Source organism: Tyto alba, unplaced genomic scaffold, assembly GCF_018691265.1.
Source record: "Tyto alba isolate M040663 unplaced genomic scaffold, T.alba_DEE_v4.0 Super-Scaffold_10, whole genome shotgun sequence".
Taxonomy (NCBI): Eukaryota; Metazoa; Chordata; class Aves; order Strigiformes; family Tytonidae; genus Tyto; species Tyto alba.
This window is the reverse complement of record NW_024881262.1, coordinates 18857586-18876729: the sequence shown is the minus strand read 5'-3', so window position 1 is coordinate 18876729 and position 19144 is coordinate 18857586. Positions and strand designations below refer to the sequence as shown.

The following is a 19144-nucleotide window of genomic DNA, read 5'->3' as shown; positions in this document are numbered from 1 at the left end:
GGGAAATGGAGGCATGCAGGAAGGTGTGGGAGAGGCTTCCTTGCATATGATCTCGTTTTATGCGTATCTGAATGGTGTTCAGGAGATGGAAGGTGACATTTGCATAAACAGTGTCGGGAATGAGGGGTGAACTTTGAATGAGTCTAAACTCTACCTTATGACATGCAAGTTTCTGCATTAGGACCATTACAGACATGTTATTGCTCAGAACCTTCCCATTAGCACTTCTCTGGAGGAAGGATGATTTTGGTCACCCTGCAATGCTGATCACAGTACAGTTATACACACCTGCTATGCAAAAATGCACATATAGATACCATGTGAACTTTTAGGCATATTTCTTTGGTAACAGACAGCAATATTATCATGGTCAAAGACAACCATACAGTAAATGTGAATGTAATACTTCTTACAGCATCTTGCTATTGTTAGGTAATTCTTCCCGTTAACTGGGTGCATGTGTTTCTATAAACTGGGAGTTTGCATATGTATTAAGATTTACAGGAATATTTATGTTTTTAAAGGAATATACTGAAGTCCTTATAGTAAAATAATATATTACTGCAATGATTAAAAGTGTATAAGTTTGAAGGAGCTGGCCTAAATTAGCAGAGCTAATTAATTGTTAATTAATCAAATGCAATGTGAGAACTGGTATTCCTCAGAGATGTACTTCTACCAGTACGTTCTGATTGCCATTTTCGCATTTAAGCATACTTTCAAAATATACTGAGCTCGTCTGTACCAAAGGATAAGAAACTTAAACCTGTACTACTTCAGCTGTCAGTCAGCATCTTTCTGTTATATAGCCTGCACTTTTAAGGCAAACAGTATCGCCTGTCAAAATTTCCTCCTCCTGTCTTGTAATTCTCTTCATTATTATCTGATTGAGACAGGTTCTGGGCCAATCTCACTGACATACATTGTTAGCAGTTTTGCTGAATTCAGTGAGGTTGCTTCTGATTTGCAGTGGTACAACTGAAAGCAGAACTTAATTCGTTGACCAAACTTATGTGTAACAGCTGCACACACTATACTGCTGTATATCTGGTTCAGAGCAGGATCATCACACTCAGAAAATAATTCAGGATGAATTTGCATCATGCACTAAATGTGAAATCAGCAGTAATTCATCGTTCTAAAAAAAAAAGTTTTCCACTCTCATCTAGAGACTCAGCCGTCAGCATTACTCAGTGTGTTGTGAATCAATGAACTAAATCAGCCTGTAGCAGAGTGTGGATTAGAAAAGTCACTCTTTCCCAGAGGAAAATATTGTGTACAAGTTTAGTGTAACAGCTTCCTGCTCCCTGATTTAGATCATAAGACATTAAAATACAGTAAATATCTATAACCGAGACAACATTAAAAAGGCTTTGCTCCACAAATGAAACATCTGCATCTTCATGGCTGATCATCTTAATTGCTTTGGTTAATTATTACTTATCAAAAAAGATATGAAAGTGGGGCATACAGAATAAGATGAGATATCAAGGGGCACATATTCTGTATTTTTTCAGATTAGCCTGTGGAGTAACAGGCCACATTTCATATGGTTCCTCACAGGAGTCATTCATGCCAAATACAATTACTCAAACCTGTAAGTCAACTGTTTAAACTGTTCCATTCCAGCAGAAACTCATAGTGTTTCACTCCACCATGAATTAGACATCTAACTTAAAAACCACTGTAACTAACAGAGGCTAAAAGAGAAGGCGATGGCCTAGTTTTGGTAATTCTTTATCCTCTTCCACACACACAAAAAAGAATGGTAACACATTCTGTGATAATGCTGTAAAGAATCCCAAAATATCCTGTTGTTCATCAGAAGCGTTGGCAGAAGTGAATCACTTTTTTTAGTCTGCTGACAATCATAAAATCAACTCGTGTTACAATGAAAAGTTCAAATGTAAGGGATCAGACAGGTGAAGCAGCTCTAAATCATGTGGTAAAGGCTAGCCTTTAAAAGAGAGTGATGTTTCTGAAGGCGTCCAAGATGGGAGCATTTGTAAACACAGTGGTGGCACTTCTCGGTACTGTGTCACTGTCCTTCAGTCTTACATAAAACAGACAACTCTGAGAATAAATGAAAACTTAAGCTGTTCTCCCACACAATGGGTTTTCTGCCTATTTCTGCTTATATGAAGATTTCAGTTACAGTAAGTAGCATTTTTAAAAAGTCAGATACCCTTTTGCAAACAAACAAACCCTTTGATCAGATGAAATACTGACACTTTGTCTTTTAGCCATGTTGGGGTGAGTTGGAGAAGACCAGTCCCAGCATACACATGAATCTATTGATTTCTTTTTTATATCAATGATTTTACATTTAACAAAATTTCTACGGACAGACAATACTCACCCCACACACCCACAGTGTGGTTTTCAGGATGAGGAAAGTAAATCTTTATCTTCTACATGTTTTATCTTTCTCTCTGTCTGCTTACATACATAAATATATATTGTTGTTATTTTGGAAAATAACAAACTAAACAAAAAACAATAAAAGGAAAGAATTATTATTAGTAGTGGAGGGAAAAGAAAAAAAGTAAGAATTATGGGAAAACTGAATGAACTGTGGAGTTTTATAACATTTCTGGGTTAGAACAAAGGCTTTCTTATCAGCTCTAGAATTATGACTGTGGGAGACAGTAGAGCTCTGAGGGTTATTGCAAAGTGAGAGATGAAAGATAGCTTGCCCTACTCAATACGTCTTTGGTAGTGCCCCCTTCCCTCAGACTCTACTCCCATAATCTGGCATTGAGGAGGAGGAATGAAAGGAAGCATTCATAGTCCTCACCTGTGTATTCTCAGTTGTACTGAAATTACATTTGTGCATAAAATAATCTCAGTCATATCTGACTATTCCTAATGACATACATATACACACACAGGCACTGCTTTTTTTTTTTTTTTTTTTTCAACCCTACATCCTCTAAATTAAATAACTACATATAAACCCATTTTGAGGCAACAAAACCAGCAACGGTCAAATCTATACTACCTTCTGGGTTCCTAAAACCCTTCCAGTCAGATACTAGGGAAGGCAGAAAAGCTGTTTCATAAAGGACCCTACACTCTGTTAGCCTGAGAGAAGCAAAGCCCTGGACCCTCACTCTGGGTCCCAGAAACTTGCCACCTATTGAAGAGCCGTCCTGAGGGTATTCACACTACGCACTGCTTTTATTTCATACTGTCAGATAATGAGGAAAAATAGAAATGTTCAGGGGGAGTTTATCTCTCATATATGTGTAATATATTTTGGGATCAGACAAGTATAGACCAGGCAGACAAAATTGTAAGATGATATAACAGCACCCAGAATTTATTTTTCAGTATCAGTCCTTTACTTTTTTAGGTATCAGTTGAATTTTTTATTCCCCAATAAAGACAAAAGCTAAAAGGCAAAGCTATAATCTAGGATATATATGTCTTTGAATATAACATGAACTTAAAAGTTACCTTCTTACATGCTGTGACAGAGCTTCCCAAACTGCTTGCCAAACTGTCTGTGCTGCTGCCTTGCTGCTCTGGGACTTCATGCATCAGTGGAGATTCAAAGTTGCTGAAGAACAAAAAAGAAACAAATCCCCAAACACCTTTCCAGTGACTCAGCTACATAGATAACTCAAATGATACCAAAATACAGTTCAGTAAAGAGATGCAACTTAACTTAGATTACAAGAAGTTGTCAATACTCTCCTTGATGATGTTACTAGGCTATCTTTACCTTAAATTTCCCTTTTTGGAAGTCTTTCCTGAGCTACATACTTTGGATATAAAATAGCAGACTAATGTCTTTTGAAGACTGGAGGATAATATATAGCTGCCTATAATCATATCTGCCTGTCTTCAGTGACACTGTAGAAAGTGGTAATAGCTTGTTTCCATAAGCAGGCAGTTTGAAGCAGCAAATGAAATAATTGCTGCATTAGTTCAGCTTGGTAGACAAAAGGAATGTTTGCTGCATTTTTACCTGCCTGGATAGAAGTAAAGGTACATTTACTAAAATGTAAAAAACTTAACAAGAGTGGTTGAATTCCATAATCTAGCTTGATACACTGTAGGTTTAAGGCAAAGGTAAGTCATGGACATACTCTATTTTTTGAGTCAGTTGTACACAACAGAACTATATATTCTTTGGGACTGTGCAGGTGTGAAATACAAAACAATAAAAACAAGCCCCCCTTAGCCAAGTTATTTGTATGCACAGCTGGTACCACCCCTTACACTTTTATTTTGGAATAGTTCAGGCCAGTCTTGTAAGATTTCCCTCCATATAATAATCAAATGGTTGCAAGTTTAGTGAAGAGTCTCTCTCTGGACATGATGTGATCACAGTGAAAGACCACACAGTGCTAAAGGGCTATTTCTCCAGAAATGTACTAGGGAAAGAGTATCCTACATGATCGAGTTCTGCTTCCAAAATTGAGTCTCTAGAGCACTTTTAATTTATTGCAAGTCATCTGTGAGAAGATGTGGAACATGTTGTGATAGACTGTAAGAAGTGACCAGGTTACCATGGCTTAACTAATAATCTTTCATCATTTCCAACAGGATAACAGATGATGTGCAATTTCCTGGTATGCTCAATTAAAAGCTAAACCACATTTTTATAAGTCATCTTCACTAGAGCTTAAGCCAATATGTTAATTGCCCAAATCTCCAGTCAAACATCAATAATGCTACCTTCCTCTCAAAGATTCATGTATGTATATTGCATTTGATACTGCTTAAGAGTATATCCACTCCCATTGATATGTAATTTTATCAATAAGAATTCTGCTGATATGTGGTGCTATTCCATAATTATTATAAAAAAAAGGTATCTATATGCACTGGAATTAGAAGAGTGGATGAAAAATATAAAACTAACAGCATTTATTAATTGCTAGCTGGGGGGAAACTTCATGAATTGCATGGGAGAGTTGAATACAGATGCACAAGTAAGACCAGTATGTTAACTGACTTCACTTGAAAAGTGTGATACCACTTAATGCTCTCTAAGATACCAGCATCACTTATATCTAGAAGGGAGACTTTTGGCTGTTTACAAAATTCTGCTCTATTGCTCAGATTATATAGATAAACAGTAACATTTCTGGGCAGTAATTTCTCTGGCATTTGACAAAGCAAAATAGCATTTTATAGGCCTTATACTGAGTTCTTTAACAGAATGAGGGACATTAAACATATGAAGTCATTCTGGTTTTATACCTTAATTAAAAATAAGAACCTCATATTCAGAGAGTCAAATACTGTATAAGTACCCTCCTTGATAAGTCCGCATTTAGATGCAACCTCTGTACTAGGTACAACTAACTCAGTACTCTCAGTGGAAGCTGTGCGTTGTCTTTTTTGATAAGGTGCATCACTTCTGCAATCTAATAATAAATTGCAAATCAAGTCTGGTTGAAATACAGGGCCCATTGTTTTCTCCTGCTAATCACCAAGAGGAAGACTGAGTTTTGCCACTGCTTTGCTGTACAGGGACTTGATATGCTGATAATGACTGTTTGCTCTCAGTTACATAGTATGCAGGGTACTGAACTTCTGGTGCATAAAGTGTTGCTGGGTCTAAAAGCAACAAAGATGATGTTGTGGCCACTAACTGAAGGCCTTTTTGGACCTTAATTAAACAGTACAAATAGAATAGTACATTAAAAGATAGATGGAAAATATAGTTGAGGGGTTGTGTTCTGGAGTATTAACAAATTTGTGCTATCTCTGGATGATTCTCCAGTAATGGGTAGCACATTACATGTTCCATACAGAAGTAAAGCTATCTTCCTAGTCATGTGGAAAGCAAAAAGATCTGTAAAGTCATCTTAATCCTTTAAAATCTGTGTTCTTTCTAAAATAAACCACTTTTCATTTGTAAATATAGAAAAGCTTGTTAAAAGTACATGATGAGTGAAATAAATGTAGAATGCCATTAAATGTTTTGAATGAGAAAATGCTCCATCTCGGACTGAAGTTCAGACAGGCAACAACAACCGCCTTTGGTGTTGCTGAAATCTGATAAACCTGAACTCTCGTCAGCTATCCTAGTCCTTCACATCCAGCTGATTACTCAAAGCACAGGCAAAATCAGTAACTGTGTTTCACAGGACAGTTTATGAGTATCTGTAACACTCACTGCTTCGTTTTTGCCTTTGGGTTCACATTTCCTGTGCTGTAACTGCAGAGCAGAACCCTGTTCCCATGCTGCATTGCAGTTCAACTCTAGTGTTGTGCTAGTGATATGAACTCCAGACTCCCACTGTTTGTGCAGTCAGAGTTCACAGTCACAGAAAAGTTGAATAATTTTAACAAAGAAATGTTAAATTATGAGAGCTACATTTGGAAATAGTTTTAGACTCCACAGCCTTTTTCTCAGTGAGTTTATGGGTAGGCAGTTTCTGCAAGAAGTACAGAGAAACACATACCTGCACACCTTGGCCACCATTGATGGTCAGCTACCTGACAACATGTGGGTATCAAGCAAATTAGATACGAGCAGTACATACTAACTGATGGAAAAATGAGTACCTAGACCTAGCTGAGCTTCTTCAGGTTGGGCATCCAGTGTCACAAACCTGAGTCTTCCATAACTCAAGGAGGTGCAGTATATGAGGTTTTGTCTAGATACCTTCGGATTCACAGGTCTCTCTTTCAACGTGGAACACAGGTTTGGCTTTTCAACAGCTCTTTTTCAATTATTTAATCTCTCAGATCAAAATTTCCTCTTCTCTTTCTTTATCCTGTGGCCATTCTTTCAAACTTTAATTTTCAACACATATGTGATTTCTTAAGAGACCCTCCTTATGCCATACAGCTCTGCCACCTTTGCTCTGTAGCAAAACCAGTAAGATAAACATATTTTTCATTAACTCCCCAAGGAAAAAAACCTATTCTGTCTTTGAGAAGTTGCCCATTCTCATTAGTTCCTCAACAGCAGGAAGCTGAAAAAAACTGCTGCAGAGATGTAGCTATCTCATCATCAAATGATAGCTCGTTACTTCACATTAAGGGATTACACAAAGCACTAGTCTTTCAAAGCATCTGGCACAGATTGGAGGCTTTTTGCTACAAGATAAAGCATGGTTGTTGAAGATTTCAGGTCCCAATTTTTACCTTTGCTTGGCTCCCCTTGTTTATTATGTGATGGAGAATGCCCATCTGAATGGGATGTGCTCATCTGATTTAGAGCTATCACAGAAGGCCACAGGCATAACAAGGAATCTCTGTTAAAGGATGGCTCATTTGGGGATTTTTCCTTTGGTGTGAGAGATCCTAATTTACAATACAGCTTTTGAAACTGAAGCTGGGAACCTGGACCCGTGGCCCAGTGTTAAGAAGTATGCAATTTTCACTTCAATATTTCCATTAACAAAAGAGTCTCTATGGTCACTTATTTGCCACCAGGTGCTGTCTTACTGATTCATGAATTATGACTGATACTTTTTTCCTACAAAGCTAAATGCTCTCACAAAGAATGCAATCAAATTTCTTGGAAATTAGATGACTGTAGTAAATAGCTATGAGATTTATGGCACTAACTGTAATAACAAGACATCCTTGATTATTGACCAAAATGCAAAACAATTGCTTCTATTTTCCTACAATGAATAATTCAAAAATACTGACCTTGATGACTCAAGACTTAATCAAAAAAGCCACAGCTGCTCCTAAAAATAATTATCTTCTTTGCAGATGTGGCAGATGGTGCTACATCAACTAAGAAAAGGTAATTTAAAGAATTCCCCAGGTTATCACTAAAGAAAATTAATCTTGTGAAACAATATCAGAAACTTCAACTTCCTACCACTTTGAACAAGCATCACCAGCTTCCATAAACTTGCTATTTAATAATTTCTAAGGAGTAATTTCAATAAATAATAAATGACCATTATATGTATATTTTGAACCAATCCTAATATAGCCTAGTGCTTTTCATCTTTTCATTATGAATCCTAATCTCAGCATTTTGAACATACAAAATATACTTATGCATGAAAAAGAAAATCTTGATGAAGGAAGCAAACCGAAAGAACACAGTGAGGTTTCTCAGTACAATTAACTTCAGGCTGCGGTCAGCTACATTTCTAACGTTTTGTTAGTATTTGTACAGAACACCTTGAGCAACAACAGAAAAAGGAATGAATCTCATTTTGAAATAGAAATATGAGGCAAGTGAAAGCATAGCAAAATACTTTAGCATGTTCTTACCTTTACACTCACAAACAAACCCCAAAACTACTCAGAAACTGAGGAAGGCAGCTAGCTTAATCCACACCCTAAGCAAGCAGAAGTTTTGAAAGGTGTGCAGCATTCAGACAGCATCACTTAACTTGAAAACCTTTTTGAAGTGGACAGACTAGTCACATTATTTCCTCATGCTATCTTTCAGATTTTACAGATTTTAAATTTACCTTTACGTGTAAACAGGTCAACAAAGTCACAAGCACTAAAATCTTTAGATGTAACAGTGTCTCAGATACTATTTTAATCCATAGAATTGGTTTTTATTCAGTCTGGACCATGTGTATACTTCAGTTGGAGCACAGATGGTTAGACAAACAGATGATCTATAAATATCTCAAACAAATGTCTTTCTGATTTTGTTGTGGATTTGGAGCCCATGTGCAGAATATAATCATTGGCAATATCAGGGTCTGGTCTTCTAAGGTTTTCATAGACTTGTTTCAGTCTCCCTTGGCTGCTATTCACTTCACTGGGAACTGAAAATACTGAATACTTCCCGTCATTATCAGGCCTGTCTATGCAGCCTATCAGGTACAGGATTGGGTTGCTAGTTTTAAAGACCAGCACAATAAAAAGAGTAGAAGTTTAAGTGCTTTATATTCAGATTGTTAATTTCATAATGTTTATTGGATACTCTAGATTTATATTTAATTTCTGTCGGTGATACAGCTGCATAAAGGTCAGGTCTTTAGCTACATGTTAATGGAAAACAGGAGCAGAGGAAAAGCAACCTATGGTACACTATAAAATAAAAAAAGCTCTTGCCTTCCATGTTCATTGAGCCCTGAATGCCCTTTATTCTGTGCCAAATTCAAAAAAGCAAACAAATCTAGAAGCCTCTGCAAGCATTTGTAATGGTCAGCCTTCTTTCAAATGCTGTTTTAAAAATATTATAAAAGAACAGACAAGTTTTATTGAAGCATAAATGTAAACCAAGATTACTAAATTTTATATGATCTACTTAGAAATATTCCTTCCTTCCTTTATTTACTGATTGAATTTTTAAAGGAAAAATAACAAGGTTTTACGTACAAGTCTGAGAAACTTTTCCACATTCAATAGTTATAGCAGGGTATACTCAGATGAAAGAGTTTACAATCAAATCAAAGCATTGGCAATCAGGAGCTGAATGACAGATGATTGTGTTGTGGTTTTTTTTGATGGTTAACTGTATTTCAGTAGTTTACTGACAGACAGCCACCCAATATAAACTGGGCTTTTACATACAGCTGATTGGCATCCTGCATTTTTCCCACTTATCCCTGGATCTGACATCACTTTAGGACAATTTCAGGTGGACCTTTGTTATGATGGTAGAATGGCTACTTACTGAGGAAACCTTCTAGAAAGGACAGGTTTGGACCTTGGTCAGAAGAAACTACAGAAAAAGCACATGAGGAACCATGAGATCTCTTCCTGGTATGGTGCATAAGGCAATGATAGAAAATGCCTAGAATTACATGTACAATGCACTACTGGTAACCATCATTTTTGAAGAGTTCCTGATTTGGAGCATTTTTAGAAGGTATGAAAAGAAGCCCTGGATCAACAACTAGGAATCAGACAAGGTCTGATGAGGAAGAATGACTGAACCTGGGAAAGATTATCAAATAGACCCTTAAATTAATGGAGGATTAAAGGATTGGAGATATGGACTGAAAGATAACCAAGACTGCTTTTCTGCCCTAAAAGCAAGGAGTCTGGACTGAGCTCTGGAGTGCCAGCTAGGTGGGAGACTAAGGCACTGTTGAGGGTTTGACTGCAGGAAAGATAAGAAATCTTGTTAAAGGAAGGATTCTTCAAACTAATTAGTCTGTATGCATATAATTTAAGTGGGCAGAGGTGATCAAGAAGATGATTTTAGAGTCATACAGACTGAATTTACTGTATCCAGGCATAGGTGTTACAGAAACAACAGAATAAGGCAGTTTCATTTCCTCTACAGCAAAGCAATAGTCTTGCTACTATTTAAGCCTACTAAGTCAGCAAGAAGCAATATAAAATCAGAAATATTCTTAAAAAGATGTCCCACAAAATATTCCTTACTCACTCAGCATATGTAGGTGTACTGTACAATAGCACTTGTCCTTGTGCTGTAGAAAGGACAAAGAGTTCTCCTCTTCCACAAAGTTGTTTTTCCTCTCAGACAAGAATGTTCATGACTGTATTTATTAAGCAACTTATATTATTACTGCACTTTTGATGGCAATTCCTATTCTTAATATAGATTATGTTGTTAGTTCAGCACTGTGTAATATTTCAAGTATGTGATGTTATCTGATCTTACTTCTTTTAAAGATGATGGAAAAAACATTGTGACACAGCTGGAATCTGGTGAAATTTGGTCCAAATTAAATACATAACAAACGTGCAAGCAGCTCCCACAGATTTCAACTAGAAATGGAATTTTTCAAGATGAAGTCAAAGATGTTGCAAATTAGGCTTTCATGCCATAAACCACTGGTTATTTTTTAAAAGTCTGTTTTACATGTTTCTTGTATCTAACAAACAACTTCTGTTCTCTGACTGCTCCTCTCAACCTTTTGCTATGCACAAATTGTCAGGTGGGCATTTCAAGAGAACCAGTGGAACATGACATTGGAAGAAACCGTTGACTTCATGTGGAGGATGTTAAACTTGTCTTAACTAGTTTGTTAAGTATTTTTTGGCATCTTTTTTATATTATATAGCCAAACTTCAAAATCAAGCTTCTCAACCAGTTTTTGCCATCGGCCCATACAGTGCGTTTCTGATTCTGAGCATTAGAGCAACACGTCAAATACTGACAAAACAGGCCTCAAAGTGCAGCATGTGCAATCGAGTATTTCACTATCTGACAACTTTTCTTAAATGTTACCTTCTAAAGATCTCAAATCTACCCTATAAAAGCTTTTCATTAAAGACAGATACTAAGTATTTCTGAAAGGAAGAGAAATGTGACAAAGGTGTTCGTAACTTAAAAGTAAATGCGTATATCATGATTTTATGTGAATAGAAAATGCGTGTAGCTAATCAAAACTTGCTAGCTGTTCCAGTGTTTTCCTTTTTAGATTGATTACAAATCAAATAGACTGTAAAAGTGTAACTGAAATGTGTTAGATACTCAGGATTATGTGCGTGATGGGAAGGTGAACATTGCTTTCATGTTTTGAATGACATGTTTCTAATGTTCAGCAGACTTTCTGAAATTCTCTGTACCAGCTCTCTTCAGAGATAAATCTGGCTTTGGAAATCTGAGATTAACAAATGGCTGACTTTTCCCCAGATATTTAAGGGAGAAGCTTGGAAACTTTCTACTGTCACAGAATCACTTTCAGCTGCTTTTAAAAAAAAGGTAAAGAGCAAAGCTGTTAGTGAAAAGGGACTAGTGATACTGGAAAGCAAAATTTTTAAACACAGAATCTGAATTATGGAACAGCTTGAGGTCTTGGGAAAAAAAGTATATGTATGATCAGCCAAGAGACCATAATATCATTCTGTGCAGTGTTCTTTATTACAAATCATGAGATCCTAGAATTGACTTCAGCATAGTGTAGTTGAAGATGCAGCTTTCTATATCACAGAAGTCAATGTTTCTGAATAATAAAAGACATGATAATAAAATATTCATTCCAAATGCCTGAATACTCCCCAGACACCAGTAAGTTACAGAACTATTCAGTAAAGCATGACAACTTCTCTTTTATTTTCCTTTTTTTTTTTTTTTTTTTAAATTTTTATTTTTGGAGGACATTTCTGAGATACAACTCAATCAGAGTACAGTGAGAAAGAATAGGGTCAGGAATTATCTGTCCTATTATCAGGAATCTGTGTGGCATACAACTAGCTGAATTGGTGTTATGCCAAGCCTTTTATAACATGGGGACAGTGTTACTGCAGAATGATCCCTCCTACCACCAAAGAACCATGCTATCCTGTGTGATTGTTCTAATTCATGAACAAGGTAGAGTGTTAAATGGAATTGTCAGATTATTCTCATCATCAACATAATGGTGCCATGCCGATATTTTGGCAAGCCACCAAAGATGTTTTGATCTTCTGTTTGGTAGAACAGGTATTCTGAACCCATCTGCTTGAATTCCTCCCTTCTGCCCACCCCTGAGAGAACCAAGACTTTGCTGCTATGAGCAAACCCAGAAGTTTTGGTAGATATTCTTCCATGGCAGATCTACCTTTCTTTCTCAGTTCTCAGAAATAACATTACCCAATTATAAAATCATTTCTACAGCTGCAAAAATGAAGGCAATTCATAGTCTATTGTAATTCATTTCCTTGGACAGGCAGCTTCACCAGTACATCTATATATTCAAAAACAAATTGGTTAAAAGTACTCTGTCTAGTCATGATGTTGGTCCCTACTAAACTCAATTTATGGTAAATACTTTAACAGTATCTGAAGTACTTTCTAAAGTACCTATCTGGTAAATGTATTATTTCTTCAATGGCATTCTGGTTTCCATCCCTTTTTATTTGAAAGTAAGCCAAATTGGTGTAGATTCCTGCTAAATCTTTCAAAATGTTGTTTAGGATTATAATAGTGTTCAGAAATCAATATGTTTTTACCTTAAATAATGATACCAGAAAAAGAAAACAGTAGTCTAAAAATAAGTGTCTTCACCTAAAATATTCACAGAAATTTCCTATTCTCTTTAATCCAGTGTTGTTTCTATGACACCTGCAGTTATATTTCTGAACTATCTAGTTAAGATGTCAGGGTACATTCTGAAGTTATTTTGATGCCAAAGAATACATTCTGTCATTGCTTATTCACAACAAATCTTATTTTAACATAATTTACATGCCTGAAATATTTCTGAACAATTCTGATTTGCTACTAATATCCCAAAGGAACACAAATCTTACCAATTTTGATGCAAAATTAATGTCAGTTAATAGCGATCTGTGATAACTTACAGAAAACAAGGCCTCAAACCCCACTTGTTTAAAAATATGGATTTTCTGAAAAGCATAACAACATTGTCAGAGATGTGAACAAAATGAAGCTGCCTCTAATTATCTTGGCTTCTAATATGATAAAACATGCTTTTGTATATTTCTATCAAGATATTGCAAACGCTGTCTTTGGTTTAGCTTGCCTGAATTTGTGAAACTTTTTTTCCATGGTCTGTAGTGTGATTAACAGGATTGAGATGTAGGTATAAAGGCAACATTCTCAATTTTTTCTTATCTTATACCAGCATAATGAAAGCATGAGATTTTAGTCCAAGAAATTATGATTGAGGTTTTTTTGGCAAGATTAATCCTTCTTTCTACCTCCTAAAATCTGCTGTCTTTCTAACTATATATAAGGGACATGAGACATTCTCTCTAAGAGGCTAAAGGTGAATCAGATCAATGAATTATTAATTTAGTTAATCTAACTTTTTTCCTTGGTTGTATGATGTACATAAACTGCAGAGCTTTTTCAGCCACTGCTTTGCAATGAACTTCAGAGTAACTATGAGACTGTTGTGATAACTGGACTTAAAACGCCTGACTTGTTCTCTCTGGATGCACAAGGTCCAGCAGGACTATTTGCACCTTCGACTGAGCTCAGGTTAAGCTCTCAGATAACCTTATCATTACCTGCAGTGTGATTACATGAGTACTTGCTAAATTAGTATTCTAGCATTTACACCTAATGTGAAAATATAGACCAGACTATGTAGACATGGATTTTCAGTTAGCCACTCAGAAATCAAGAGATTTGGTTGCAGAGAATCTGAGAGAGATTAAATTGATCTTTGATGCCACTTGTTCTTTTTCATGCTTGGTCCTTACAGATAGAAGTGTTGCTATTAGATGTTAGTTCAGATACAGACAAGTTCACTTGCTCTACATCCTAGGAATGATCCTACAACAATTTCAGTGAAGCTGACCATGTAGTTGGATTATACATGATGAACAAAAAGGGTATCTAAATCGACCATCTAGCAACCACTAGCTTGTCCAGACTCCCTTTTTAAAAATAAAAATAATACGGCAGCATGAAATTTTTGTCTTTTTTAATGCATCCAGAAGTGCCAAATGAACATAACTCACAGTACAAAGAAAGCTGAAGGTCCTTGCTGTCTCTGGGGCAGGGATATTACCCTGCTTCAGCAGAGCCCAGCAGCAGCCGCTGTGCTTTTCCTATTAACTTCATTAAGAGAAGAGGTTGCCTCATTTAGTGTCTTTGCATGCGTTTGAGTTTTACTCTGATCAGCAGTGCAAAGTCTAAGTTCTTTTGATTCAAAGGAATAATAATAATAAAAAAGAGGTATGCATTTAAATCCAGGTTTTGCAAAATTCCTATTGTTTTATTGGTGGGGGATCACTGTAACAACTTCAGCTGGAGAAGGATGCAGTATAATAGAGAGGCCTGGTTCTGTGTATTCAAAAACAACCCATGTCAAAGTAAACTGGTCCTATGGCCTCTTTTTGTTGTTGTTTTTAATTACTGGATTTGGATTATTATTTGTATTTGTATTGTTTGTTTATGGTCTGTCTTTATTTTTTCAGTAGTTAATTATTTTTCTAGTATGTGATACCTTAAAAGCCATGCCTTCTGAATCATAAAATCATCTGTTGCACTCAGCAAATACATGCTTACCTATGAATTAATTTTAATTGTATGAAATAAAAGTCTGATACTGACAGTAGTACCCAAAGACACCTCTCTCATACTCAGATGCATTGTTCCATAATGCACAGTATGGATTTCCAATCTTAGAAGTATGGCTGTGCTTTTAAAAGCATCAAAACTTTGTAACTATACTAACATTTAAATTGCATCCATGTTGTTACTTCTGTATTTTTACATATTCAAGAAACACTTGGATTTTTCAAGTTGAGGGGAGGGTCTTATTCTAGAATTTGTGCGAGGATGATGGGGTTTTCATTTCAATATCACAGCATGCAAATCTTTTCCTTTTAAAAATAAATGAGCCGTTCCTTTTTATTGGATGTCTACAATGGTAATACACATTTTTTGCTGAGAAGGAAGACATCACCTTGACAACATAGAAGAGGAACAATCTTTAAGTAAGTTGTTGAACTATTACCTTGTTGATTTGATCTCTGTCCTTTTCAAATTGAAATAGCATAGGCATTTATCAATTAATCTTGAGGGGAAAAGGATTCAAACCTAATTTAGATGCAGTTCTGAAAACTAAGAGACACCTTTTATTTCTCCCTTTAATATTCTGAAGAGCCACTGCATGTAGTGAACAGCTCCACTGTTGGTGGAGATGTGCTGTGCCAGGTGTGTGAAATTCTGATAACTATGCAATCTCACAAGGACTACATGAGGAACACCTTAGTTTTTCATTGTTGAAAGAAAATACAAGTCCAGTCCTATGGGATGTTCTAAGTAAAATGAGCCTTCACTGGAGTAAAAGTACAGTATCCAAGTAATTTAAGATTACTGCATAGACAAGTGCTGCAGTTGCCCTCGGCCTGCTGAACACTCTTTTACCACAGCTCTCTCCGCGGGCTGAATGGTTACACTCAAGCTTTCTGGAATCTAGCCTATATACCCTGTGCTGCCACTCCAACAAGAAAATTAATCTCCATGAAAGAAAAAATCTACAAATCTAACCAGTTATATAGTTGTCACTAAGTAACTACTTGTATACAATATCCCACCCCTTGGGTGTCTGGTGTATCTTCAGGAAATTCAAACTATTACCGAAGTCCAGGCATCCTAAACTCTGTGCATCCTCCTGTTTAAAAAGTTTTAACTGTGACACAAAGATGTTTTAGTTCAATGAATTACAGTTTTTCATAAACAATTCATATAATAAACCAAAACTTTTCCAGAAAACAAAAAACTCCTGTAATACTCAGAAGTTGGTTATTGCAAGCGCCCGGAGCCAGCTCAGAATAGAGTGTAAAGGGTAGGTCCCAGTCTTAAAGTGGGCACTTAAGGCTATACAGGACTTGTTGACCAGTTTTTAATTTTACTAGCTGGGAAATGTGCGCTGCAGTATCAGGTTCTGTGTTAGAATTTTTAAAAAGTCCTTTTTCTTTCAGCTATAAAATAAATTTATTCAAGATTTAGAAAGGAATTTTTTTTTACATAGCAGTCAAGAATAATTAGATATATAATAAGTGATGCCACAACCAAGAGAAAACATAGCTTTGATAAAAAAAACACTGACTACCTATTATGTGCCATGGGCATTGGCAGCAGCCAGATATTTAATAATAATCAGGCAAGTTGTGAAGAAAATTAATGAGGGAAACTAAAGAGTTTAATGAAAATAATCCAAGGTTGACAAGACTAAAAAAGGTTTAAAATTTATACTGGGCACCAAATAAATCCTAGCAATCATAATATTAATCTGCACATACTAAATTTGTACTTGTTATTGAAAGAAAAACAGAAATATCCAGTATCACTTTTTCCGTTTGTTTTCAGTGAACCAGAAGGAAGGGAAGGTGTACTGTACATGCAGTCTGAAGCACTATCTAATCCACTGATAAGCAAAGAGGTGGTTAAAGAAATTGGGAAACAACCTCCATGGGTTTCTGACACTGAGCTCCTGATATATGTCAAGTGTTTCAAAGCGCATTGTCCCTTTGGGTGCTAGACAGGCTTTCCCTCCCTGCTCCTCCCCAGAAAGCCCGGCCAGCACAGGCCAGGAGCCTGCACACCAGGCAGGAAGAGGGGGACCTGCTGCTGCTGCATTTTATACAGTAAATTGGTAACTAAAGCTATTGTTTTGATGTAGAAGTTTAATTTTTTTCTTCTTCTGAGAGAAAACTAAAACTGCCTTTTCCACTTCTGGGAGAATGCTCAAAACTACTAGGCTGTTAGGGCTTGGGTTCCTGATCCTTCATGTTGAAGCTGTTTCCTCATTGTTACATATCCAAATACTGTCTCTGAGAGGCAGATGCAGCATTCCAGCTGAGCTTGAATGAATGTAATACAGAGCAGTGTGCCCGGAGGGACCACTGCTGGCACCCCTGCGATCCCAGGTTGGTATCCTCACTGGAGTGAGCTCTCAGCCTCTCCTACCAGCCTACTCCTACTCCTCAGCCCCTCTGGCACACAAGACGCTCTACTGCCTGAATACAGGACTTCGTGTTCTGACTGCTGGCTATTCAGATGCCACCACAGATTAAAATACTGTTCTTTAGAGGGTTCTCTAATGTACAATGTTCATAGATCCAAGTTGTTAGGGAGTGACAGGTGCATGAGGGAGTGACCTGAAGCAGGTTTTAATGCTAGGGTTCATTATCCACAGTGCCGATAAAGGCTCCCACCAGCCTAACTGTGCCTCTCTCTCTCTGACTCAGGATGTAGCCTAACAAACTACATGTAAAAAGAAAGAGTAAAGTAATTAACATGGGGCTGAGGAAGGAGATGGCAAAACCCTGCTAACCTTGTAAGTGTGCTTACAATGATTACTGGAGGAGGAATCATATACAAAGTGAACAGCATACCAACAAATTATGGACATATCAAACTGTCACTGATACTTGTTAGGGTTTCTCAAGTCAATCCTGGGGGAAGGACGTTTGAAGGAGGTGAGGACTGAACGATGAAGAAGGGTTGGTACATACAGGCAGAACTGTGAACAGAGTGACTGACAATATTACAGGCACTGCAGTCAGAAAGGGGAGAAGTGATGTACAGGAGTAGAGCAGGAACCAAAAGAGGAGTTTAATGGATGTTTTCAGGAAAAGAAGCATGAACTTCATGTGGGAGACTAGGGTAGCCCAGATTGAATAATTCAAACCAGAGAGGATTAGTAAAATAACGGAAGAAGTGGAGATGCAAATCTGGAAATAAGCAAGAGGGTTTTGTCACTGTAGTGCATACTGGGTTAATGAAGCAAAGCATGGAAATTATATAGTTAATTTCTTTACTACTTCTGCAAGTCTTCCTCCTCCTGTCACCCACAGTTCCATTTCTCAAGGGATCAGATTCCTCATCCACAGATTTATGACCTTTGACAATTTAACTTCCTCCTGGTTTTAGCTGAATCTTTTCTCCCCTGACCTCACTGAAGGAAAAGATCTCTGAGAATTGTTGCCTGTGTTTGACAACTTAGGTTAGCCAGGTTAATGAACTGTTTAAAGTAATTCCTCATGCAAACAGGATGCAACATGTCATTTCAAGAATTTCCACCACTGATAATCGAACTGACATTGTAATAAGCGATGTGATCATTTTGGATATTCACTATCATTAGATAAATTTTCTGGCCACTCCACTCAAGACATCTGGTAAATTCATCTGTTAATTTGCAAATGAAAAGCATATCCAGCATGTATTACACTGATTCCTCTGGTTGGGCTGCAGTACTGGTTCCGCACAAGTGCAGAAAAGCAAATTTCATCTTCATATGTGACACCAGCTACTGTTCTAATACAGGCAGTTGTCTTGATAATGAAAGTTCTGACATTACACTCTTGTTCAGGGGATTTCTTCATTTACCCTCTTTTATTTAAAGAAGATTTATAATATATTTGTTTCTCTTTTACTCACAGAGCTGGAAAAATATGGAAAGCAGATCTGTAAGCTATATGGTCAGCCTCACTAAATACCACCCATCACTCCCTGAGTAGTTGTCTTTGCTTATTTCATTCCACTTATCACTGACAATTGTTCAGAATAAATTCTTAGTACTGATTCCTGTTGGTTTATGTGCTGCTGTTCTTGGTTTTTGCCTTTCTTTTTCTTTTTTTTTCTTTTTTTTTTTTTTTTTGAGTTCCATTTTTTTAAAATGATTTTTTCAAAGAAACTGTTATCTCCAGCTTAGTCCCATAACTGTTGAACTTCATAATTTGAGTCTTTGCCTACAATTTTGTCTCCTTAAAGGATCAATGGTCTATTTCACTCATTCCTAAAAGCATCTTAGTACAAAGCCACCAAATCTGTTTTCTCTGTTATACAAGATCTGGGCTGCTT

The 19144-nt window shown here is 36.7% G+C and overlaps 1 protein-coding gene across 9 annotated transcripts in view; it reads right to left on the bottom strand.

Annotated features, from left to right (window-relative positions):
* LOC104362450 (SPHK1 interactor, AKAP domain containing) overlaps positions 1-19144 on the bottom strand; it is a 74306-nt gene that overhangs the window by 50678 nt on the left and 4484 nt on the right. For 6 of the 9 annotated variants that reach the window (XM_033005404.2, XM_033005403.2, XM_033005407.2 and 3 more), the window contains exon 2: positions 3460-3562. In XM_033005404.2, the coding sequence (XP_032861295.2) occupies positions 3460-3543 (84 nt within the window). In that variant the 5' untranslated portion in view covers positions 3544-3562. The remainder of the gene's footprint in view (positions 1-3459; positions 3563-19144) is intronic. The other 3 variants (XM_033005406.2, XM_033005405.2, XM_042796181.1) reach the window with 1 other exon arrangement.